At 42.3% G+C, this 24961-nt stretch overlaps 1 protein-coding gene across 14 annotated transcripts in view; it reads right to left on the bottom strand.

Moving 5' to 3' along the window:
* Positions 1–24961, bottom strand: part of Vps13D (vacuolar protein sorting 13D) — a 250150-nt gene that overhangs the window by 27703 nt on the left and 197486 nt on the right. For 12 of the 14 annotated variants that reach the window (XM_076208559.1, XM_076208569.1, XM_076208561.1 and 9 more), the window contains 4 exons: positions 22125–22353; positions 21651–21831; positions 21139–21165; positions 11209–11387 (listed from right to left, as the gene is read on the bottom strand). In XM_076208559.1, coding sequence (XP_076064674.1) covers positions 11209–11387; positions 21139–21165; positions 21651–21831; positions 22125–22353 — 616 coding nt within the window. Of the gene's footprint in view, positions 1–11208; positions 11388–21138; positions 21166–21650; positions 21832–22124; positions 22354–22450; positions 23371–24961 lie in introns of those variants that run through there. The other 2 variants (XM_076208564.1, XM_076208570.1) reach the window with 2 other exon arrangements.

The raw sequence follows: 24961 nt of genomic DNA, 5'->3' as shown, positions 1-24961 counted from the left end.
CATAAATTGTGTTATGAATATCACCAAAGAAAATGTTTTTTAATCCAGTGTTAACAAGGATTCTATATTCAGTTGAAATACCAACAATAGTATCAGGAAGATGGGCAGAGTATCTTAGGGAGTTGTTATATGTGAAGGAGGATAGGAAGGGAAAGGTAGCTGCAGTGGGAAGCGCTAAGAAAATGACAGTGATGAATGAGGAAAATGGAGGAGAAATAAGAAAAGATGAGGTGAAAGCGGTTATCAAAATGATGAGTGCCTAAAAAAGGGAGGTACAGTGATGGTGGACTGGCTAGTGAAGTTGTTTAATGTTTGTCTAAAGGAGGGTACAGTACCAGAGGATTGGAGTGCGTGAATAGTTCTGTTTTACAAGGGAAAAGTGTACAAGTGTGAGTGTAGTAGTTTCATAGGGATCAGTTTGTTGAGTGTAGCTGGGAAGGCTTATGGCAGGGTCTTGATTGAGAGGATTCGGAGAGGAACAGAGGGAGTAACTGGTGAGGAACAGTGTGGGTTTAGGACAGGTAAGGGTTGCATGGATCAGATTTTTGTGGTAAGATAGATATGTGAGAAAGCTTTAGGAAAAAGTATGGATGTTTTTTGGGGTCTTTATGGATTTGGAAAATGCTTATAACAGGGTAGACAGGGAGGCACTGTGGAAGTATTGTAGATATATGGGATAGGAGGAATGCTGTTAAACAGTCAAGAGTTTTAATGAGAGTAGTAGAGAATGTGTTAGAATTAGAAATGGAGAGAGTGAGTGGTTTGAGGTAAAGGTGGGACTTTGCCAGGGATGTGTCATGTCACCCTGGCTGTTCAATTTATACATGGATGGGGTGATGCAAGAGGTAAATGCAAGGGTAATGGGTTGGGGCTTGGAGATGGTTTAAGAAAATGGAGAAAAATTGGAAATAAGCCCGTTGTTGTTTGCTGAAGGTACTGCACTTGCAGAATGATCAGAGGAGGGATTAAGGATGTTAGTGACAGAGTCTGGTAAGGTGTACAAAAGAAGGAAGTTGAAAATGTGGGTAAAAGTAAGGTGATGAGATGTACAAGGGGAGAGGATGGCAGCAAGTAGGAAGTGAATATTATGCAAGACTGGAGGAAGTGGATAGCTTTAAATACTTGGGGGTGAATGTGGCAGGAAAGGAAGGAGTGGAGGTGGAGTATAGATTGAGAGAAGTGAGTAAATACCTTAGGGGATTAAAAAGTGTAATGAGAAATAGACATTTGGGAATGGTACTAAGAGGAGATTGTATGAAGGAGTGCTGGTGCTGACAGCACTGTATGGGGCAGAAACATGGAACAAAAGAAAGGAAAATGTGTTTGAGATGAAATGCCTGGGAATTATGACAGGGGTTACTAGGCTGGATAGTGTGAGAATTGAGGATGTGAGGAGGAGAGTAGGGGTGGAAAAGGAGTTGGGAGATAGGGCTGACGAAAGAGTATTGGGACGGTTTGGACACATGGAAAGAATGAGTGAAAAAAGATTAGTAAAAGAGGTGTGGAAGGCAGAGGTGGAGGAAGTGAACATGAGGGGGTGACCAAGTATGTGATGGATGGATGTGGTAAAAGGGGCATTGGGAAAGTGGAGGATGTCTGCTGAGGAAGGGAAAAGACAGAATACAGGGGTGAGTGGAGAATGGTTGTGTATAGATGATGTTGTCATGAATGGGAGCTGGGGGTACGGGGTGCGGTGAGGACGTACCATATATTTCCGTGTATAAGAGGACCTTTGTATAAGACGAGGTACAAAATTAGAGCAAATTTTTATGAATTTATCTCATATCGGTAGTATAAGACGACTGCTAAATTACAAAAGCATCAGTGTATCAAACCTACCGTACAAAAAGAATTGTTTTGATTACGTTTATCAGCTGTTTTTTCCGCTTTTTCTCTTTTCTTTCTCATTACTTAACTGTATCCTTATACCAGATAAATTACTTACTGTATCCTTATAAATTCTAAATAAATGAAATAACAAAGCAAATCATGTATCATGATTTTCTGAGAACACACATCAACTAACTAACAAAAATGATTTGTTTACGTTCCTGGTTCAACTACTGTATATATTTTTTATTGATAAATAAACGTTTTATGTACAGGTACTCCTCGTTTAACGATGACAATTGGGACCAGCGCGCCGTCGTTAACCGAATTGGTCGTTAAGCGAAAGTGTATACATATACGTACATGTACTGTATGTACAATGTCCAGCAATACATGTATCTTTATTTTCGTGTATTTTCCCTCTTTTATACAGTACATTAAAGCTTTATTTACTGTTTATTTACGGTGGTTAGGTTCCTAAAATTACCGTATATGACCAAATCCGCGTATGCTGACATTCCATATTGAATACCGGGGTATTTTTTTTAGTTTCGACCATGGGCGCAATATAGCAATAGAAAATTAATTATTAATTTTGTAAATTAAAATGTATCAACGTAATATGCAATTTTGTGGGCGGAAATGAAAGTAAAAAATACCTTGCTACAAGAAAATATGCTAATGAACGAAGTCGGTAGCATAGGCTCGGGACGCCATCTTGTCGTCTGCCAACGTCTCTCACGACGACGACAACGAGGACGAGCCGGATGACATTTAATTTGCAGGTAATGATTTATTAAACACAGGTTAGGTTAGTTTAGTTTAGGTTAGACGAATTAATTTATCATCCTTTCATTTCTTCGACATCGGCATCTATCATAACAAACATGGTGTACCATACTTACAAATCTGTTTTAGCATTTTTTTTTAATTTCCGCTCACAAAATTGCATATTACGTTGATACATTATAATTTACAAAATTAATAATTAATTTTCTATTATTATATTGCGCCCATGGTCGAAACTAAAAATTTACCACTACCGGTATACACTGTACCCCAGGTAGTTTTTGCAGCTTGCAGGATGGTAATGTAGACCTAAGCTTCAGAACACTTTACCTCACAGCTAATATCCACCGTACAAGTTCATTTATAACATCATACAAATTTGCCTCTGCCAACTTAATTATCGTAAACGACGTTGTAACTTCGGGAGATTTACGTTAAACGTCATAAAGCCCGTCGTTACTCCGAGTTATCGTTAACCGAGTAGGTCGTTAAACGAGGAGTACCTGTACTGTAATCCAAAATTGTTATTTTCAGTCTTAAAAATTACTGAAAAGTTAGCGAAAGAAAAAGGTTGCTATGAACGCAACCAGTGCTCGATGTTTACATTTTTTTCAGCTGTGTTAAATGTGTTTACGTAGAGTAGTTAAAAGTACCGTCATTTCATTAATATAGAATTATTCCTCGAATTTATTAACAATGGCCATTTACTATAAAGATATGCCAATAATATATAAGGTAAATATGGTTTAATTACCTTTATTACCAGTTCTTATCATAATGTGAATCATTTCCTGTGTATCGGTGGTTATCGGCAGGCTAGCCTACCAAGTCATCTCACGTAGAATTCAAGGTCTGATTTTTATAATGGTAGTATAAGACGACTCCCAATTTTAAGGGGTGAATTTTTGGATTTTAGGGTCGTCTTATACATGGAAATATACGGTATGTGTGAATGGTATTTTGATGCAGCCCGAAGGGATTTCTCCCTGTCTTCCCTTTTTCTGCACGTGGGGATGGAGAGGGGGGTCGCCGATTAAATGAAGCGGCCTTGCTGTGGATGTGCTGTGTCTTACTGCATTGGTCTTGACCCAGGGTGGTGGGGGAGATGCAGGGATGACCTGTTATCCAAGTGGAGCCAAGAAAAGAGGGAGGGAGGGGTGGTGAATGGGAGTGGAGTATGTGGAGACGAAATGGGTGGGAGTGGATTTATGTCTTTGACCTTGGCTACTTCCCTTTTAAAGGGGGAAAAAGCCCTTGGTATATGTACCGTATTTTTCGGACCATAAGGCGCACCCGTAATTTGCTATTCCCTGTCCTTACATAAGGCGCACCTGGTCTCGTCATCGGATAATCATGCATATGTGAGCGCATTCAGAACAACATTTTCGTTGTTGAATGAGAAAAATCGGTTGGGATTTAGCAAAATTACAAAAATAAATGATATATATTTTTATTTTGGTCAGTGAAATCAGACCACCTCCATGGACGGTCTGCCCTGCCAATACTCCTAAAAAATGTAATTTTCGCAGGAAAATTAATTTTTCCCTGATACAAACCTGAGGTACTCCTTACCCAAGGATTACTCGCGTAAGCCAAAGTTTCTACCGCTAACACTGTGTGTTGTTTGAAAAACACCTCACTCCGTGGGTCTGGGCAACCATTATCCTCGGTAAGGGGCCCTCCTGGGGCAAGGGGGCCCCCCCTTCCCCCACAAGCATAGGCCGCTAAGCACCATTGTCTGAGCCAGGTATGAAATTAATCACGAGGTTTGACAGGCCAGGTAGAAGGAACTATTAGAGGGGTGGCTGAGGAGGGCCATTAGAGGTAAGGAGTACCTCAGGTTTGTATCAGGGAAAAATTAATTTTCCTGCAAAAATTACATTTGTTCCGAAGAATACAAACTCTTCGGTACTCCTTACCCAAGGAGACTCGGACTTAGGAGGGAAGGAAGTAGTTATCTAGCCTGGGAAACCTCCGTAAGGAAAAAATTTGTGTGCTAAGACCTACGTTGACCAGACCCTTATACATTTCCCTAAACTGTGAAGGGCACCTAGTTCTGTTCCCAGGAATGGAGACAGACAGGGTATACTCACTTTGTACCACTTGCAGGGCTTGAATTGATTCCCTTGGAATGCTTGAGAGCCCTCGGTGCGGTAAGGGAATGTAGGAGTATGAGAAGGACTTTGGATAGGTATCACGGTGGTTGCCGAACCAGAACCTAGATGAGGTTTCAGGGTTGGCTGTGTGCCATTGGTAAGGGGTATGTCATCTCAGGACTTCCTGGGCGGCCACTATGGGACCCAGAGAGAAGGTCCCTAAGGATTCCCACATGACTTCTTTGAGGTAAAAGGAAGTGAACGTAGTCTGGGACTTCCATATACCTGCTTGAAGGACCTGGTTGACCGACAAGTTCTTTCGGAAGGCTAGGGAGGTCCCTATTGCCCTGAGGTCATGAGCTTTTGATCTAGGGCAATCCATGGGGCTCATGGTGTAGGCCCTGCGGATGACTTCCTTGATCCAGTAAGAAATAGAAGTCTTAGTGACGGGCTTGGGCTTACCCCTGGAAGAGACGAACAATCTTGGCAAGTCTGGTCTAAGATGCTTAGTCCTCCTGAGGTAGGTAGGGATAGCACGTACCGGGTATAGGACCATTTCTGCATGTTCGCCCCCTACAAAGTCGTATAAGGAAGGGATACTAAAGGACCAGAATCTGGGGTCGGCTTTGGCCGGATCCTGGTTTTTGGCAATGAATTGGGGCAGAAAAGTGAAGGAGACCTCTTGCCATCCTTTCGAGTGGGCGACTCGATAAGAGATGGCATGTAACTCCCCGACCCTCTTGGAAGACGCAAGGGCCAAGAGAAAAACTGTCTTCAAGGTGAGGTCCTTCAAATGGGCATCTCGGAGGGGCTTGTAAGGGGACCCCGCAGAGAGTTCAGGACTAATGCCACATCCCACGGAGGAGAAGTGATCTCCCTGGGGGGGCATGATTTTCTGAAATGTCTGAAGAGCATGGAAATCTCTGGGGACAGGGCCAGATCCATGTCCTTCAGAGAAAACACCTGATTAAGAGCTGCCCTATAGCCCTGCACTGCCGAGAGGGAGATCTTCTTGGACTTCCGGAGGAAGTGGAAGGAGGCAATCTGAGGAATGGTGGCTTGATCTGGGATTATTGCCCGGGAGTGGCACCATTCTGCAAAGGCATTCCATTTCCCTTGATAAAGGGTAGCTGAGGAAGAGCGAATAGGGGAGGACATGTCTTCCGCCACTTCTTTGGGGAAACCCTTCTCTAGGAGGATCCGGACCATAGTCTGAACGCGTGAAGCGCCAGAGCTGACGGGTTCTTGTGCCAGGCCCCGTTGACTGGTTGATGTAGAAGGTTGGATCTTCGCTAGCTCGAGGGCGTCTGGAAACCATGGGGCTTCCGGCCACCAGGGAGCGATCAAAGTCATCCGAAGGTTGGATGCATTTCGTACTCTCTGGAGCACCTTCTGGAGCAAGGGAAACGGTGGGAAAGCGTAGGTGTCGAGGTTGTCCCACCTTTGCAGAAGAGCATCCTCTCCTGCTGCCAGCGGATCTGGGAGAGGGCTGAAATATACTGGGAGCTGGTGATTCCATCTGGTGGCAAAAAGGTCTACCAGAGGGGAGCCCCATTTGTTGATGAGAAAGGTCGCCACTTCCGGATGGAGGGACCACTCCGTGCTGAGTACAGTACCTGATTCCTTCTGCTGAGGTGGTCTGCCCAGACATTCTTCTTCCCTGGGATGTAGCGAGCTCTGTGTGCCACTTGGAGATTCTCGGCTAAATGGAGGATGTCCATAGTGAGATGGCAGAGGTCCTGGGAGACTGTGCCACCCTGCTTGTTCAGGTAGGCTACTACCGAGGAATTGTCCGACGTGATGCCCACAACTTTCCCCGAGATCTGATCCGAGAAGTGACGGAGAGCCAGCAGTACCGCTTTCAACTCTAGCCTGACGTGATCGTCGTTGAGGTGGGCCCCCCAGCCCTCCTTGGAGGCGTCGGAGAAGAGGAGGACTTCGGGAGGAGATGGGTCGAGGGGCATCCCCACGAGCAGGTTGCACGGGTCCTTCCACCAGAGAAGAGAGTCCTTGACTGCTCTGATAAGGGTGATGTGTTGGCGGGTTTGACCCCTTAGCGGGGACCACTGGGACTTGAGGAGCCACTGTAGATGTCGCATTCGTAGTCTGCTCCTGGGAATTAACCTCTCGTTGGAGGCCATATGGCCCAGGAGGACTTGGCACTGTTTCGCCGTCAGGAACCCGGTCGATAGTGCTTGTACGACAAGAGAAGTGAGATTCCGGATTCTCTTCTCTGCTGGGAAGGCCTTCATGAGGGAGGAGTCCAGAACCATACCCAGGTACGTGACTCTCTGTCGTGGGATGAAATCCGACTTCGTCTGGTTGACTAAAGAGCCCAATTTGCGGATGAAGGCTAGGACCGTTCCCAGGTGGTCGCGGCATAGCTGGGCGGACTGTGCCAGGATCAGCCAATCGTCCAGGTAACGGAGTAGGCGAATTCCTCTGGAGTGGGACCACGCTGAGACGAGTTTGAACACTCTGGTGAAGACTTGGGGTGCTGTGGAGAGGCCGAAGCATAGGCAGGTGAATTGAAAGGTGGTGCCCTTGTGGACGAAGCGGAGGAATTTTCTGGATGAGGGATGCACAGGTATTTGGAAATAGGCATCCTGGAGGTCCAGCGACACCATGAAGTCCCCTTCCCTGATAGACGCCCTTACAGCCTCTGGGGTGTCCATCCGGAACTTCGTCAGGGAAAGGAACTTGTTGAGAGGAGACAGATCGATGACTGGTCTCCACCCCCCTGTTGCCTTTGCTACGAGGAATAGCCTTGAGTAGAACCCCGGGTCCGGAGTCGAGACTTCCTCGAGAGCTCCTTTCTGGAGCAGAGCGGAGATTTCCTCCGCTAGGGCCCGCCCGCGATCCGAGTCCGGATGGTAGTTGCTGACTTGGATGGGATAGGGGGAGAGGCTGGGGAAGGTGTGAAAAGGAAGGCGATAACCTGCCTTGATGACCTGGATGGTCCAATCCTCCGCCCCGGCAACCTCCCATTCTCTCCAGTAGAGAGAGAGGCAACCTCCTATCCTGTGCGGGAGGGCAGGCGAGTTCCTAGAATTTCCTGCGTTGGGGTCCGGAGCCTCTATGGTGTTTGCGCCCCTGTTCTCTATTGGGAAAGGGGCGGGGCTTTCCTGTCTGGGCTTTCGACTTCGAATGGGGGTGGGGCCTGTCTTCCCGCTTAGTAAAATGAAAAGGCTGCCTCTGCGTCTGAGAGGACCGAGGTGTCGATGGGGGGTTGGTTCTTGGCCTCGAGCTAGGGACGGCTGTTCTCTCGATGGCTCTGTTGTGTAGCAACTGGTTGGCGCTAGTGATTGCCGAGTCAACCATATCCGGGGGAATCAGCGTGTGGGTGAGAAGGGGGGCCCTCCTCAAAGGAGCAAAAATCTCCCTGAGGAGGGGGTCACTGGGGTCCCCGAGGATGGTGTCTCTCCTACGGGACTCGAAGTTGGCCCAGGACGTTGAGAGACAGGAGGCCTGATGCTTCAGGGCTCTGCTCGCGCTTGCCAATAGAGCCTGGAGGTTGCATTCTTCCTGGGGTTGGAGTTCGGGTAAGAACTCCCTTGCCGAGGCAAGGAGGCGTTCTAGCCAGGAGTTCACCGCCAGGGACAGCGCCAGTGATTGAATGTGGTCGCTGACTTCCCTGCCGGAGAGGAGGACGCTTCTTCTGCGCAGCGATTCCGCGTCCGCTTTAACCAGCTCTGGTAACCTCGCCGGGATCGAGGCTTCTTTGAGGGTTGACCCCAATGGGGTGTAGAAGCGCTTCTGGTGTTCCACTGGAACCGAAAGCCAGCGCGCCTTCTCGGTTGTCCTTTTTGCGAGAGCGTCGGAGGCCTGGGCCATGGCTCTCGCTGTCTGCGTACTCCATGGAAGGTGGAGTGGAGGAGGCTGTGCTTTCTGAGAGTTGGCCGTCATAAAGATCTCAGACTCGAATGTGGCTTCCTCTTCTTTCGGGGGGCCCAGTCGATTCGCCCTCCGAACTCTCGCGAGGATGTCCGAGAAGGAAGGTTGGACCACCATCGGGGATTCCGACTGGGAAACGGGAGGGGAAAGGGAGCGTGCCCCCCCCCCACGGCGCTGTGGACATCGTCGTCGTCGTAGGAGGGGTCTGCACGGTCAGAGAGGAACCTCGCGCTTCCATCATCGTCACTGATGGGTTCAGGGGGGTTCTGATCAAGTGGAAGATGGTCGAGGGGGGCCCTTGGGGGCGGTGACTCCTGACGAGCTTCCGAGCGGTGCACGCACCGCGCTTGAGAAGCGCGGAAAAATTCCCGTTGTTCCTCCATCTGTTCCTTCAGCGTAGTGAAGAGTGAACAGAGAGTGGGGAGGAGGTCCGGGGAATGCCCGTTTGGCGAGTCCCGCCTGGGTGCGGATGGTCCGGGAGACGCAAAGGGGAGACTGCCTTCTCTGGACGAGGAGGGGTCACCCGCGACTAACACGCGCGTGGGTACACCTCGGGCCTCCTGCCCCCCGGGCATAGAAAGGGTTCCGTGGATGACCCGGCTTGTCTTACGATGGGAGGAAGATGGACTGCGGGACTCCCGAGGAGGAGATGCCGAAGCGCTCGTCGGCTCCAAAATCGGGCAGCGTCGCGGGGGGGGGCGCCTGCAGACGCATCCGGGAAAAAGCTCGTACTCGGGGGATAGTTCGCGGGGGCCAGAGGCGCATGCCCGTCGAAGCTAACCGCCTTGGGTGATGGAATAGGAGGTAATTTGGCTTGAGACTGACTCGAGGTAGCCGTTGTACAACCTTTCCGTCTACTACGTTTTGGAGGAGGGGGAGAACCGCCCTTGTCTTCCGCCAGAGCAGCCCGGCAGAGAAAGTCGCCGTGGGCGAAGGCACACATCCTATTGCGAACAACAACACTATGACCAGATTCCATACTTACAGAGAAGCGTAGAATACTCGGTGGAGGTTAAGGAGAGGAACGGGGATAGGAAGAGGGTGCGCAAGCACTTCCAGGCGGCGGGATGGCGTCGATGCAGGACGCTCAAACACAAAGGAAGCCGTTGGAAGGTTGGAGATGGCCGAAGCAGGGTGCCCTAATGTCGTCACAATCTCAAGAGGCCGATTGGGAAACGTGGAATACGCAAGGGCAAGCACCGCACTATAACTGGAGGGAATACCGTTCCCCGACCGCACTTCGAAATTGTTAGCTGGTAATGTGAGAGATGTTGACTCTATCCGTACCGCGAAGACAATGGTGCTTAGCGGCCTATGCTTGTGGGGGAAGGGGGGCCCCCCTTGCCCCAGGAGGGCCCCTTACCGAGGATAATGGTTGCCCAGACCCACGGAGTGAGGTGTTTTTCAAACAACACACACTGTTAGCGGTAGAAACTTTGGCTTACGCGAGTAATCCTTCGGTAAGGAGTACCGGAGTTTGTATTCTTCGGAACAAACAACAAACACGTTACGGGAATTGTGGGGAATAAAACCAACATTAGCAGTTTTATTCCCGGAATTCTCTATTCACTTAAAAACACAAGGTTACAAATGAAGGTAAATTTTTAGTTTCGACCATGGGCGCAATATAGCAATAAAAAATTAATTATTAATTTTGTAAATTATAATGTATCAATGTAATATGCAATTTTGTGAGCGGAAATAAAAAACAAAAAATGTGCTGAAACAGATTTCGTAAGTAACGAAGTCGTGTCGGACGAATGGTATGCCATGATTATGATAGATGCCGACGTCGAAGATATGAAAGGGTGATAAATTCGTCTAACCTAATCTAACCTGTGTTTAATAAATCATTACCTGCAAATTAAATGTCATCCGGCTCGTCCTCGTTGTCGTCGTCGTGAGAGACGTTGGCGTCCCGATCCTATGCTACCGACTTCTTTCATTAGCATATTTGCTTGTAGCAAGGTATTTTTTATTTTCATTTCCGCCCACAAAATTGCATTTTACGTTAATACATTTTAATTGACAAAATTAATAATTAATTTCATATTGCTATATTGTGCCCATGATCGAAACTAAAAAAAAAAAGACTACAGTCTGAGTGGAGCGAGACTATACCAATGCAAAATGGCTGTCAACACTTGTGGACGCTATCATGTCATAGCCATGATAGCGTGAATGAATTCTGTGGCATGGACCCGAAAACTGTCGAAGTTTTCGCAAATTTCTTGTCAAGATACATGCATCTTGGTTATAACTGGGTTGTAACTTTCTCTAGGCCTATCATGCACTGTCGCCGTCGGCAGGCTAGCTACGAAACCTGTCAAAATAGTACGTCACTATCCGAGGCATTTTTTTGCACTGAAGCCACACATAAGGCACACCGCAGGATAAGGAGCACCACCCGATTTTGGCCGATTTTAAGGATTTTTCCCGCGCCTTATGGTCCGAAAAATACGGTATGTACCAACAATAGAAAGGAAGATGTTAAAGGAGTTAAATCTAACTTGCCTTGCTTCTTGAACATACTTTGTAGGTGCCAATACTTGGCAATCTTATTTGCCTTACAATTGGGTTACCTTTGAAATAGACTTACTTTATTCTGAATGTCAGTGATTTGCAGAACTCGTGTGGGCCCATCCGTAACAACTCTTACTGCCAGAAGTCCTGATCCTGGGCGCAGACGCTGACGTGAAATACTTTGCTCCACTGGCATACCGTTGTCCATGGTGCTATAGTGAATCAACTGTTGAGGTCCTAGCACAACATCATTCCCTGAAAATTATAGATTTGAATGTCTGGATTATAAATACCAAAAGGGATGACATCAAAGAAAATAATCTTCCTGATGCTCATCTTCAAAACCCATCAACACCCTCACCTACATTTGGATGTACAGTCCTGAGGAGCTGACACTATCAGTTTTGACTGTATTTCCTTCTATGATCCACATAACCTGTATAAGTTAAAAAACATATACCAAAAGGCCTTTTTCCCTTTATATGGGGTGGCTGAATCCATGCACACACACACACACACTATACCTATCTTAAACACAAATGTTTTCCCTCCCATCTTAGCACCTCATGAATGAAGGGTCATTCCTGTCCCCTGTCACACTACTCAGGCCAAAAGCATTACAGCAAGACACAGCACTTCTGCAGTAGGGCCTGAAAGCTGGAATTGGCTTACCCTTACTGCTTCAACATATATATGGTGACCCCCTACCCCCACCTCTTCATCTACTCAAGAAATTTATGGAGCAGAGAACATCCCTTCAGTTGACCCAAAAATGTGAGTTGTAATGCTGATAAATGAGAAATTTAAGGTGGGCAGCAAAATGGAGGAATTTGAAACTGCTCAGCATTCTTTTTTTGAGTGGAGATTAGTCTCCAATTAGAAAACTGGAATTAGTCTTAGAAAAAAAAAAAAAAAAAAAAAAAAAAAAAAAAAGTCACGAGTACATGCATTCACATGCCACAACGTCATCTATATTGGCAAATCACTGTTTTCAAAGGAATAATGCCAATATTCTACACGACAGGTTTTATATGCTTAGTTCTCAAGCAAAAAGATATTGCTATACCTTGTTAATAAACGTATTACATACATATAGCAATGGTTTTTTCTCCCTTACAAAGCAGGTAGTCAAAGTCAAAGGCATAAATCCACTCCCACCCATTTCATCTCCACATACTCCACTCCCATTTACCTCTTTTCTTGGCTCCCTTTGGATGATGGGTCATCCCTGCATCTTGCCCACTACCCTGGGTCAGAAGCAATGCAGCAAGACACTGCACATCCACAGCAAGACCATTTCATTTAATCAGTGACCCCCCGCCCCTCCATCCCCTCATGTAGACGAAGAGAAGATGGGGAGAAATCCCTTTGGGCTGCATCAAAATATCATTCACACATACTTCCTCACCCACCAATCCCTGCATCCCCCACCCACTCCCATGCATCACAGCATCATCCATACACAACCATTCTCCACTCACCCCTACCTTCTGTCTTCTTCCTTCCTTTCTCAACAGACATTCCTCTCTTTCCCAATGCTCCTTTTACCCCATCCATCCATCTCATACTTGGTTTCCCCCTGATGTTCACTCCCTCTACTTCTGCCTTCCACAACTCTTTTACGAATCTTTCTTCGCTCATTCTATCCATGTCTCCAAACCATTCCAATACTCTTTCATCAAACCTATCTCCCAACTCCCTTTCCACCTTCATTTTCCTCATTTCTCACTCTATCTAGCCTAGTATTACAGATGTATTACAACATCATGAAGTACCATTCTCTAATGTTAAACATATGACACACTTATATGCAATTCTTTCTCTTGAGACAAGTGAATGAAGAAGAAACAAGTTGGCAAAATAACATTCAAATTATGTCATGCAGTCTTCAAAATTTACTTGTAAGTTACCAAAGTTATGTGTACCATCCTCTTATGCACATCTATTTTTCTACTACTACTGCCATCTTTCCTTGGGTGGGAAGAGAAGAAAGGGTACTGAGTGATAGAAAGAAGAAAGAGAGGGAGAGATAGTGAGAGAGGAAAGGAGAGGGAGAGAGAGGAGAGGGAGAGATAAGAGAGGGAAAAGGAGGAAATAAGATGGAAGGGTAGTAGTGGCAGATGTGTGATTATGAGGACTGGTTGGAAGTAAAAATTGAGGAATTGCATGTGAGGAATAGAGTAAAGGGGATGGAAGCAAAGTGCCAGGTGAGGAAGTCCATGAGAAAAACAGATAAGAGGTTAGAATTTCAAAAAATATCAAAAGATGTTTTGGAGTGAGGCAGTGAGGCTTTGTGGTGATGGGAGATACAAAAAAATTATATGGCTACTGCAAAAGAAGATATATAAGTAATAATAAAGGAAGTTAAAGATGGAAAGGCATCTGGACTGGATGGATGTCATGTGAAATGTCTGAAAAGGATGGAGTAGAAATAGTGGAGTAATTGGCGAGATTGTTTAATGTGTGTCTCCAGGAAAGAAGTGTCCCAGTATATTGAAGATGGGTACATATAGTCACAATATACAATGGAAAGAGAGACAAGTATGAATGTAGCCATTTTAGAGGGATCAATATGTCAAGTGTGGTCAGTTAGGTGTCAATTGAGAGGAAAAACAGGGGAACAAGGGAGTAATTGGGAAAGACCAATTTCCCAGTGTAGGTCAAGGAGAGCTGTGTGTATGTATTTTACCTAGTTTACCTAGTTGTATTTTATGGGAAGAGAGCTATGTTCATAGTGACCCACTTTTGTATCTTTCAGCATCCAGTTTGATCTTAAATTCTTGTACAGTTTTTGCACTCACTGTTTCTTCATTCAGTTTGTTCCAGATATCTATCACTCTGTGTGGGGAGCTATTCTTTTTCAGATCTCTCCTTTAACTATCCTTATTAAGTTTGTTTTTGTGTGTGTTTATATATTTTTTTGTAAGACATATATGTGAGAAGGATTCAGCAAAAGTTAAAGATGTTAAAGAGGACATATGATAGGAATAATAGAGAACCTGTGCAATTTTACAAATATATGGGAAGTTTGTTGAAAGTAGTAAGAACTCTTTATAAAGTTCTAGGGTGTGTGTGTATTTACCTAGTTATCTTATGGGAAGGGGATTTATACGCATGGTGTGTCTGTATGTTGCAGTATCTAGTTTACTCTTAAATTCATGTATGGTGTTTGCACACACTATTGTTTTGTCCAATTTGTTCCAGACATCCACCACTCTGTGTGAAAAGCTGTTCTTTTTCAGATCCCTTCTATAACTGTCATTTTTGAGTTTCTTTTCATGTCCCTTTGTATTTCTCTTATCACAATTCAGTAAGTCTTCTCTATCAAGGACTTCCATGGCTCTCATGATTCTATAGATGGTCAATAGATCACTCCTTTCTCTTCTTTGTTCCAGAGTTGGTAATTCCAGTTTTGACAATCTCTCCTCATATGAAAGTTTTGAAAGTGTTTGGGCCATATTCGTAGTTGCTCTGTGGATTCTTTCAATTTTCCTTATATTCTTTTTAGTGCTGGGTGTCCATAGTGTCGCTGCGTACTTGGCTTTATCAGTGTGTATTTACATAGTTGTATTTACCTACTTGTATCTTACAGGAAGGGGAGCTATGCTCATGGTGTCTCATCTTTGTATCTCGCAATGTTAATTTGCTCTTAAACTATTGTACACTTTTTGCACACACTATTGTTTTGTCCAGTTTGTTCCAGACATCCACCACTCTGTGTAGATTTTTTTTCTTTTTTCTTTTCTTTTTTAGGTTTCTTCTATAACTGTCCTTTTGGTGTTTCTTTTCATGTCCCCTTGTATTCCTCTTATCCCAATTTAGTAAGTCCTCTCTATCAAGAACTTCCACACCTTTCATGATTCTGTAGATGGTTAGCAGGTCACCTCTTTCTCTTCTTTGCTCCAGAGATGGTAAATTCAGTTTTGACAATCTCTCCTCATATGACAGGTTTGAAAGTGTTGGGGTCATCTTTGTAGTTGCTCTCTGGTTTCTTTCAATCTTCTTTATATTCTTTTTGGTACTGGGTGACCATAGTGTTACAGCATACTCCAGTCTAGGCCTTATCATTATGTTATTTATTTATCTATTTTTTACCATTTCTTTGTCCAAATAGGTAAAAGCTACCTTTATTGATCTTAGCAAGTTGTAGAATTCTCCAACAATTTTGTTGATCTGTTTATCAGGGGACATGTCATTTGTAATTACTCCCAGTCTTTTTCAGATCCCACTTTCTTAACTTCCTTTGTTCCGATTTTATATTGTCCTGATATTCTCTTTTTACTTTATACGAATTCCATTATGCTACATTTCTTGATGTTGAAGTCTACTTCCCACTTCTGACTTCATTTCCAAACTTTGTTCTGCAGTGATTCACAATCCATTTCAGTATTCACTTTCCTCACCAATTTAGCATTGTCTGCAAAGAAGCTCATGTAACATTCCACATCTTCATACATGTCATTCACATAAATGGCAAACATTATTGGAGCCGATACTGATCCCTGTGGAACTCCACTAATCACCCCCTTCCAAGCTAAACTCTTTTCTCTGAGCACTACTGCTATTTTCCTTCCGTGCAAAAAATCCTCCATCCAGTTTTGTAGTTCACCTCATATCCCTCCTATGTTTTCAATTTTTTATTTTATTTTATTTTTTTATAATAGAAGAAAGCTAAAGATAAATGTGGGTAAAAGTAAGGTGATGAGATGTACAAGGGGTGAAAGTGGCAGTAGACTGGAAGTGAACATTAAGGGAGAGCGACTGGAGGAAGTGGATAGTTTTACATACTTGGGTGCAAATGTAGCAGGAAAAGGTGGAGTGAAGGTGGAGGTAGAATGTAGATTGAGAGAAGCGAGTAAATGCCTTGGTGGATTAAAGAGTGTAATGAGGAATAGACATTTAGGAATGGATGCGAAGAGGAGACTGTATGAAGGAGTGATTGTGCCAACAGCACTGTATGGGGCAGAAACTTGGAACATAAGAGAAGAAGAGAGAAGGAGTTTGAATGTGTTTGAGATGAGGTGTCTGAGAAGTATGGTGGGGGTTACTAGGCTAGATAAGAGTGAAAAATGAGGAGGTGAGGAGGAGAACAGTGGTGGAAAAGGAGCTGGGAGATAGGGTTGATGAAAGAATATTAGGATGGTTTGGACACATGGAAAGAATGAGTGAAGAAATACTAGTAAAAGAGGTATGGAAGGCAGATGTGGAGGGAGTGAACATGAGGGGACGTCTTAGGATGAGGTGGATGGATGGGGTGAAGGGGGCTTTGGGGAAGAGGGGAATGTCTGTTGAGGAAGGAAGGGAGAGGACGGAAGACAGAGGTGAGTGGAGAATGGTTGTATATGGATAATGTTGTGATTGCATGAGGAGGAATGGGCGGGGGGGGGGGTGAGGTAGTACAGTCAAACCTCGGTTTTCGAACATAATCCGTTCGAGAAGGCTGTTCGAAAAGCGATTTGTTCGAAAACCGAAACAATTTTTCCCATTATAATCAATGTAAATAATTTTAATCCGTTCCAAGTCTAAAAAACAACTTTTTCTATTTTTTTTTTTACTATTTTACACCATAAACTGCACTGTATACTGTTTACCATAAATAAGTGTATCCCACTTCTTTTCTTAAACTTTTCAAACCACCCTCTGCTTGCTTTAAAATCAAACCCTTCCGGAATAATGCTAGGATATTTTTTTTATCAAATCTTCATACAATTGTCTTGCTTTGGCACAAATTGCTTCTTCACTAAGAGTATCACCTGCTAACTGTTTCTCACTTACGAAAATCAGCAAAAGTTTCTCCACTTCCTCCAATACCTGTGGCCTTTGCTAAAAACACTTGATCCTTTAGCCACATCACTTGCTTTAACCTGGTCTTTATTTTTTAGGATGGTGCTTATCGTCGATTTCGCCATCCCAAACTACTTAGCCAACGCAGACACACGAACGCCAGATTCATATTTCGCTATTAATTCTTTTTTAAATTCAATAGTTTTGCGCACTACTTTCCTCTTTTCTTCACCACTTGAACTTGCTTTCTTTGGACCCATGATTAGGGGCTAATACACAATGCAAAGATGAAAAAAGTCAGATTTACGTAAATAAGAACGAACACGTCTGCTCGAAATGAACTTTGATCGCAAATACGCTACGGAGGAAGCGTCCTTAGCATTCGAGTTCTCTCGGCTTCTTTCGGTTTGTTCGAGAGCCGAAATTTGGTCGAGTTCTGAGACGTAAAATTCTCGAACTTTTTGGTCGAAAACCGATTTGGTCGAGAACAGAAGCGTTCGATAACCGAGGTTTGACTGTATATGTGAGCAAATTTTGACGCAGCCCGAAGGGATTTCTCCCCGTCCTCTCCATATATGCAAAGGGGGATGGAGAGGGGGGGTCGCCGATTAAATGAAGCGGCCTTGCTGTGGATGTGCTGTGTCTTGCGACACTGCTTCTGACCCAGGGCGGTGGGCAAGGTGCAGGGATGACCCGTCATCCAGGAGGTGCTCAGATGAGAGGGAGGGTGGGAGGTGTGTGGTGTGTATTTAGGGATGAAATGGGTGGGAGTGATTTTATGCCTTTCCCTTTTTGGCTACCTCCCTTGAAAGGGGGAAAAAGCCTTGGTATATGTATGTATGTATGTATAATTTTTTATGTGGCACTTTGTCGAAGGCTTTTTGTAAGTCTAGGAAAGCACAATCAGCCCATCCATCCCTTTCTTGTATTATATTTATTAGTCTTGAGTAGAAACAGATTAAGTTAGTAGCACATGATCTTCCCTGTCTGAATCCAAACTGTCTTGGATTTATTGTATTGTTTTCTTCCAGGTGTTTTATCCATCTATTCTTAATAACTTTTTCACAAATTTTGGCTACAGTGCTTATAAGGGAAACTGGTCTGTAATTTTTTTTATCTTTTTTGTTTCCTTCCAGTCATTTGGTAATTTTCCTTCTTTGAGTGAGCAGCTTATTATGTTATATATTTTGTCTATTAATTCTCCTTTATATATTGGTACAATATTGGCATTTTTCCAGTCATTTGGTATTTTTCCTTCTTTGAGTGAGCAGCTTATGTTATATATTTTGTTTATTCTTTGTTCCCTTCATCCCAATGCTGTATTTTTTCTTTAGTGAAAATGGACTTGAAGTGATTGTTCATGACTTTAGCCATTTTTAAATCTTCCGTGTACTCTGCATTTCCATGATATAGTTTCACCATTTCCTGTTTATCTTTAAGTTTACCATTCACATATCTATAGACTAGCTTAGGTTGATCTTTACATTTTTCTATGATATCTATTTTGTAGTTTCTTTTTTCCTTTCTGAACACTTTTACATATTCATTTCTTTGATGTATATTTGCCACTTTCAGTTCTTTTTTTTCATCTTTTTTCCATCTTTTCCAAGCTCTATCTTACTGCATCTTCTGTTGAACCAGCACTTATCATACACCTTTTCCTGTTTCTGCCTTAGTATGTATTTAGCCATACCTTCATTATAAATTTTCAACTAACCATCCATTTCCCTTCCACTTTTGTCATTTCATTGTAGAGTTTTCCCAATTTGCATTTTGAAAGAATTTCTTAAGTTTCCCAAAGTCTGTTTTCCTTTTCTGTATTTCTCATTTCTCTTTATATATAATTCTTCCTTTAGTTAAAATTCTATTAATATGTGATCACTCTTCCCAAATGGTTTCTTGTATTCAATTTTATCCACAAATTCAAGTTCTTTTGTAAATATTAATCTAGACTTGATGGTTCTTCATTACTTCTATATCTGGTATTTTCTTTTACCCATGGTGTCACTGTATGTTCTATAGTCATGTCAAGTAATACATGTATTTACCTAGTTGTATTTTATGGGAAGAGAGCTATGCTTGTAGTTACCCACTTTTGTATCTTTCAGCATCCAGTCTGATCTTAAATGCTTGTATAGTTTTTGCACTCACTGTTTCTTCACTCAGTTTGTTCCAGATATCTATCACTCTGTGTGGGAAGCTATTATTTTTCAGATCTCTTCTGTAACTATCCTTTTTAATTTATTTTTCATGTCCTCTGGTTTTTCTTCTATCCCACTTTAATAAGTCATCTCTATCAAGGACTTCCATCCCTTTCATAATTCTGAATATGGTTAGCAGGTCTCCTCTTTCTCTTCTTTGTTCCAGGGTTGGTAGTTCGAGTTTGTCCAATCTATGTATGTCAAATTGGAGAGTGCTGGTGCTATCTTTGTTGTTGCTCTTTGTATTCTTTCTAATTTCTTTATGTTCTTTTTAGTACTAGGTGTCCATAGTGTCGCAGCATAAACCAATTTTGGTCTTATCAATGTAACTAATATTTTCTTGACCATTTCTTCATCCATGTAGTCAAAAGCTACTTTCATTGATCTTAATAAATTGAAAGTTTCTCAGACTAATTTGTTGATATGTTTGTCTGGTGTCATGTCATTTGTGAAAGTTACTCCTAGATCCCTTTCCGAGTTGACTTTGTTTATTTCCTTTGTTCCAATTTTGCATTGTCCCGATATTCTATTTTTGTTTTTTCCAAATTCCGTTATACTACATTTCTTGATGTTGAAATTCACTTCACTCTTCTGTTTGAGTATTCTACTAAAACATCCACAATAACCAACTCTCAGTATTACACAATACAACTATATATACATACATACATATACCAAAAGGCTTTTTGCTCCCTTTAAAAGGAGGTAGACAGCCAAGGCACACCTATCCTTCACATATCTAAATCCATTTGTTTTCCTTTATATAAAAAGCATATACACACTTTGGTCATGAAACAAGCACTCTACAATATACTGCCAAATAATAATAATTACTGCCTCAAGCTCCATTAAATAGAAAACCCATACAGCCAACTACAGTCCCTGGATCCTCCCACAGATGTGTCTGGTAAGAAACTCTGGACTGTTGTCTGTGTGGTATTTGTGTGAGACCGTTTCTATTTCATCACCTGAAAGGATTAAAAGGTGAACAATCACCAGTTGTCAGCTCTACATGTGTGAAAAGGCATAATAAATATAGTTGAAGTTGATAGAGAGAGAGAGATATCTTGGGCCCAGTCCAGGGATTGAGTGTCAAGTCCTTCAGGGTTACACCTGATGGAGGTAAAGGGATTGACAGGTTTTGAAAATGGACAGCTCTGCTGTCCATCTTGCAGCTCCACCACATGTAGGTACCCATCACTGGTCCCATATCAACAAACTCCCCCAGAAATCAATCCAGCAGAAAAATCTTTCCCACATAATGCAAGAATTATGTAGATTGGCATGACTACATTCAAACCACCAAGCATTAGATGAGTACCAACACAGAATCAGCCTAGTAACGGACACCAATTCCTCCAGATGCAACCATCACACAGATGACAGAGCACTGTCCTACTCTGGTTCTATTCACTGGATTGAGTTTAAACTGAACAGGTGACTGCATCCAGTTCCCTGGGGGATTTGTGTTTCTGCATGAGATAACTGTGGCAACAGACTGGGTGATTAAATGAAGAACAACTATCACACAATAGATCTCCCTGGGAAAAAAATGCTAGACTGAAGTCTGTGTCACATTACTGCGGGCCATCTTTTATGTCACCAACTTATAGTAGTAGGGGGTGGGGAACATTCACTAATTGTTAGCTCTCCTTTTGTGAAAGGGTGAATAAAACAGGGTTGAAGTTGACAAGAGTGGTCTTACAACCAGTCCAGACTGTTAGTCCTTGAGACTGCATCCACAGATGGAGGTGAGTTTGGTGATAGGTTTTGAAAATAGGAGGCAGGGATACAACTCTCATCAACATCCATCTTACTACTATTGTATTCTAAAACCTTACCTTATAAAAGGAAAAGGCTTTTTGGTATGTAATAAAAGAAAGGAAGAGAAAGAAAAAACATCTAATGTATGTGTTATCAGGAATGCCATCTTGTCAATTAACCTGCTCCTATTTACTGGGCACAATAACTTTGTACAACATATATATGTCAAGCAATAAAAAATTACAGAAAATACCTACACAGTTGCCAAGAACCACCACAAGAGCCTGCAGAGGCAAAAACATAAATACAGCTTTCCTATCACCAACCAAAGTATTTTAACAATTGTCCTATGTATGTATATATATATATATATATATATATATATATATATATATTATATATATATATATATATATATATATATATATATACACAACATATAGTTCTTTCAATTAATAACCATAAAAAAATCATAGGAAAAAAAAAAAAATCTTATCCTTACACCAAAATAAGATGGTAACTCCAGATGTAGGATGTCTACAACTTTCCCAATTTTAATTGTATAACAATGTTCATATATAAAGAAAAGAGATGACCATAAGCCCTAAGCTAAATCAATTATAAATCACTACCTAATTTTACATACATAAAGGTGAGCAAATATATTGAGCCCATGACTTAAATTCATCAACCACACTTATTGATTCACTGTCATTTGAATAAGTTCTATTGTGTTACATACATTACTTTTCAGAAAATCCAATCTTACCTGGAACAAGCCCTAGGAATCCATCTTTAGCTTGTACATAAAGATTTGGATGTTCACAGCAAAGTCTTCCATCCTCTTTAAATCTCCATGTTTGTGTTAATTTTCTCCTTTCATCTGGCTTACGAAGCATCAATGGCTGATACTCTGTTGGCTGAGGTGCTGGGCCGGCAATATCAAGAACCTAACATGAAAAGAATGAAAGGGTCTTATGAATGGTAGCTAGTCTAACACCAAGTATTCCCCCCAAACCTGAATAAAATCTGTTGGTATTAGCCACAATGAATATCTAAATGGAAGGCAACATCCATGGATAGGTGTAATTACTGTCAGAATGTGTCAATTTTATTTAACCAAGTAAGAAAATCTTATGAAATGGGTGGTAGTGGATTTATGCCTTTCACTTTGGCTACCTTCCTTGTAAGGAGGAAAAAGCCCTTGGTATATGTATCTATGTAAGAAAATATTCAATCTTACCAGAATGTTTGCATTATTCTGCTTCTTCTTAGTAGGGTCTTGTGGCGGAGAAGATCCTTCATGCTGTAGCATCCCTGTGGAAGTCATTCGCCACAACTGTGAACGTCTTCCAAGCTCCTTCCTAGCCAACCTAACCCTTGTCCCTTCAGGTACATCTAAGACAAGCTGTTGGCATTCAATGGCTGTGGGGTCAAAGGTCACATCTTCCTCGGTGTCCTCAACACAAACCCTGAAGGTAATTTTTATCCATATATTGGATAAGTTTAATTTTATATACAAATTCATCAAAATTCTTTCAAAAACTTTCTCCTTCAAAGTTCCTACTCTAATAATAGTAAAACAGTTATAGAAAGTTAAATGAATAAATCAAAACAGCATTCTTCCTCAAAATCCCTGCATCATAAACTATGGTTAAAACTACATGGCAGTGTGTGGTGCTCTATAAGCTATTTTGGGAGTTAATTATCTAAGAAGCAAAAGGTTAAAAATACACTGAAACCCAGCAGATCTGGAGCTCAATAATCAGGACTTTTAATTACTTGAACAAATCCTGTGACTTGGCCACCACCCTTACAGGGAGGTCCTGATATCATATATAGAAGTGGGCAGGTGCTTTGACTTGACAACCCCATTTATCAGGGGGAAATGTTCTTTAGTATATATTAGAATTGTCATAACTGCTGCTATATCTCCACTCACCTAGAAAAAGCAGTCACAGTAACCTGTACAATTCTGTTCTTGCAGCCTCTTTGGCCTATCACAGTGCTGATTTACAAGGTTTCACTGTAGCTACTTACTTTATAATCAATATTTGCCTACAATATCAAGCAACTTAAGAAAACACAGCACTCATGGAAAACAATAAAATGAAAATTATGTATTCTTTCTTCTTTGACATGCATACTCAAAGGCTTGTATGAAAACAAGAAATTTTATTTCCTTCTTGATATGAACACAATGGCACATATAACAGATTTTTAAGTTGAATGAATACAAATTCTCCTCTATAGGATTTTAATTTTGCTACCAAATGCCACAGTAAATTGCAGCAGGATTTTGGAATTCCAATTTAACTGCAGTAACTATGTCTTCCAGTCAACTTGAGTTTCTTAAAACATAAATATGTTGGTAGTGGGCCAGGGAAACAGTGTAGCATGCATGGTAGCAGCGGCAGCAGCAGCAGCAGCAGCTATAAGTGGAGCTGTGCAAATGCTGAAGCTGTACTTACATGGTGAGGGGTAACCTTCTTTGCAGGAGAGAAACCAAAAGTAAAAGAGAATATTGCAGCGGTCACAAATTTGGTAGCTCTCAATGACATTTACTTTTCCATTGATGGCTTATTTCACAATAGCAGGAAAATAAACATGTTATCAAATTCAAGCAATAAGAGAAGAAAACTGGATAATGTGCAAAGGGTGATTATTAAGAGAAATATGTAGAGTAAGTTCACATATATTACTTATTTTCATATAGCTTGATGTCATGGTAGACGACTGCAAGTTTACGGTTTATGCTTAAAGCACATCTGTTTGCTAACAGTGAACTCCACAGAGAAGAACTGGAGGAGCAAATTATATATACACACACACATCCTTATAAGGATATATACATATATCTGCATATATGTATGTTCATACCTATCATCAAACTGGATGCAAGGATGCATCATTTCAATGCCCTTCTTCCTCACACTGGATGCACACTTGCATCATGGTCACATCATCCTTTTCTCTGACTGAATGTAAGTCTGGTAATGTCATATGTTCATACCTGCAACTGCTTCTGTGAGTAAGAACTAAAGAACACCTCATCATACAATGACCTAGTCTTGCTTCACCCGGACAACACAATATCTCTTCCTAGAATGACTTGTGGGCTAATCTGGTGGCCCTTTCTATATGGGAGCTATGGGTCTCCTGCAGAGCAAGCAGGCAGCTGGTGCAATTTATTGATTGATTATTCATATCTGGAGGGTTCATGATGATGATATGGTTTAATATCATAAACTCCCCTCTATTGGGAGGTTAGGACAGTGCCCCTTACAGAGGACTTTCTAGCATGGGATTTAATGAACCATGCTTTTGGTTCAACTTTGCCAATAACAGGGCTCAAACTGCCATCCCCTTGACCTTTGCCACAAGTAACTACACCCTAATCCGCTCAGCCAGTAAGCTTCCTAAAAGAGTTTGTCATACTAAGGGAATTCCTGAGATATAGCCTAAAAAGTGTATGTAGTGACTTTCTTTGATAATGACTCCAATTCAATGAATGGACAGTTAAAAATCTGTACATACTGATGCTAAGTTTGTCAATCTATCTATATACCAAAAAGGTTTCATCCCTGTTATAAAGAAGGTACAGCTAAGCTTATATTTTTGCGATCAACTTGTTTGCATTTATGTTAATCTTGTATTTTAGCTGCTACTTTGCACCTGTGGTGGGGGAAAAGAATACTGTCACCAAGTATTTCCACTTGGATCGTAAGAGGCGAGAAGAAAGGGACGGGGAGTGGGACTAGGCATCCTTCTCCTTGTAGCCCCACAGGGGACATTCCTAAACGAAAAAGTAAAGGCATAAGAGGGTCTGGGAGTTTTCTGACCAGCACCCTAAGGTTTGGGTCTTTTAATGTGCGTGGATGTGGTACAGATGAGAGTAAAAGGGAAGAGATAGGTAGTATGTTTGTGAGAAGAAAGATGGATGTGTTGGCTTTGAGTGAAATTAAGTTGAAAGGGAAGGGTGAGTGTAAGTTTGGGAGTGTAAGTGGGAGGTTATCAGGAGTGAAGAGAGGGCGAGGGAGGGAAGGGGTGGCTATTCTAGTAAGTGAAGAGATAGGTAAA

The sequence above is a fragment of the Oratosquilla oratoria genome, chromosome 25, assembly GCF_046742065.1.
Source record: "Oratosquilla oratoria isolate Oo_2021 chromosome 25, ASM4674206v1, whole genome shotgun sequence".
Taxonomy (NCBI): domain Eukaryota; kingdom Metazoa; phylum Arthropoda; class Malacostraca; order Stomatopoda; family Squillidae; genus Oratosquilla; species Oratosquilla oratoria.
This window is presented reverse-complemented; position numbering and strand designations above follow the sequence as displayed.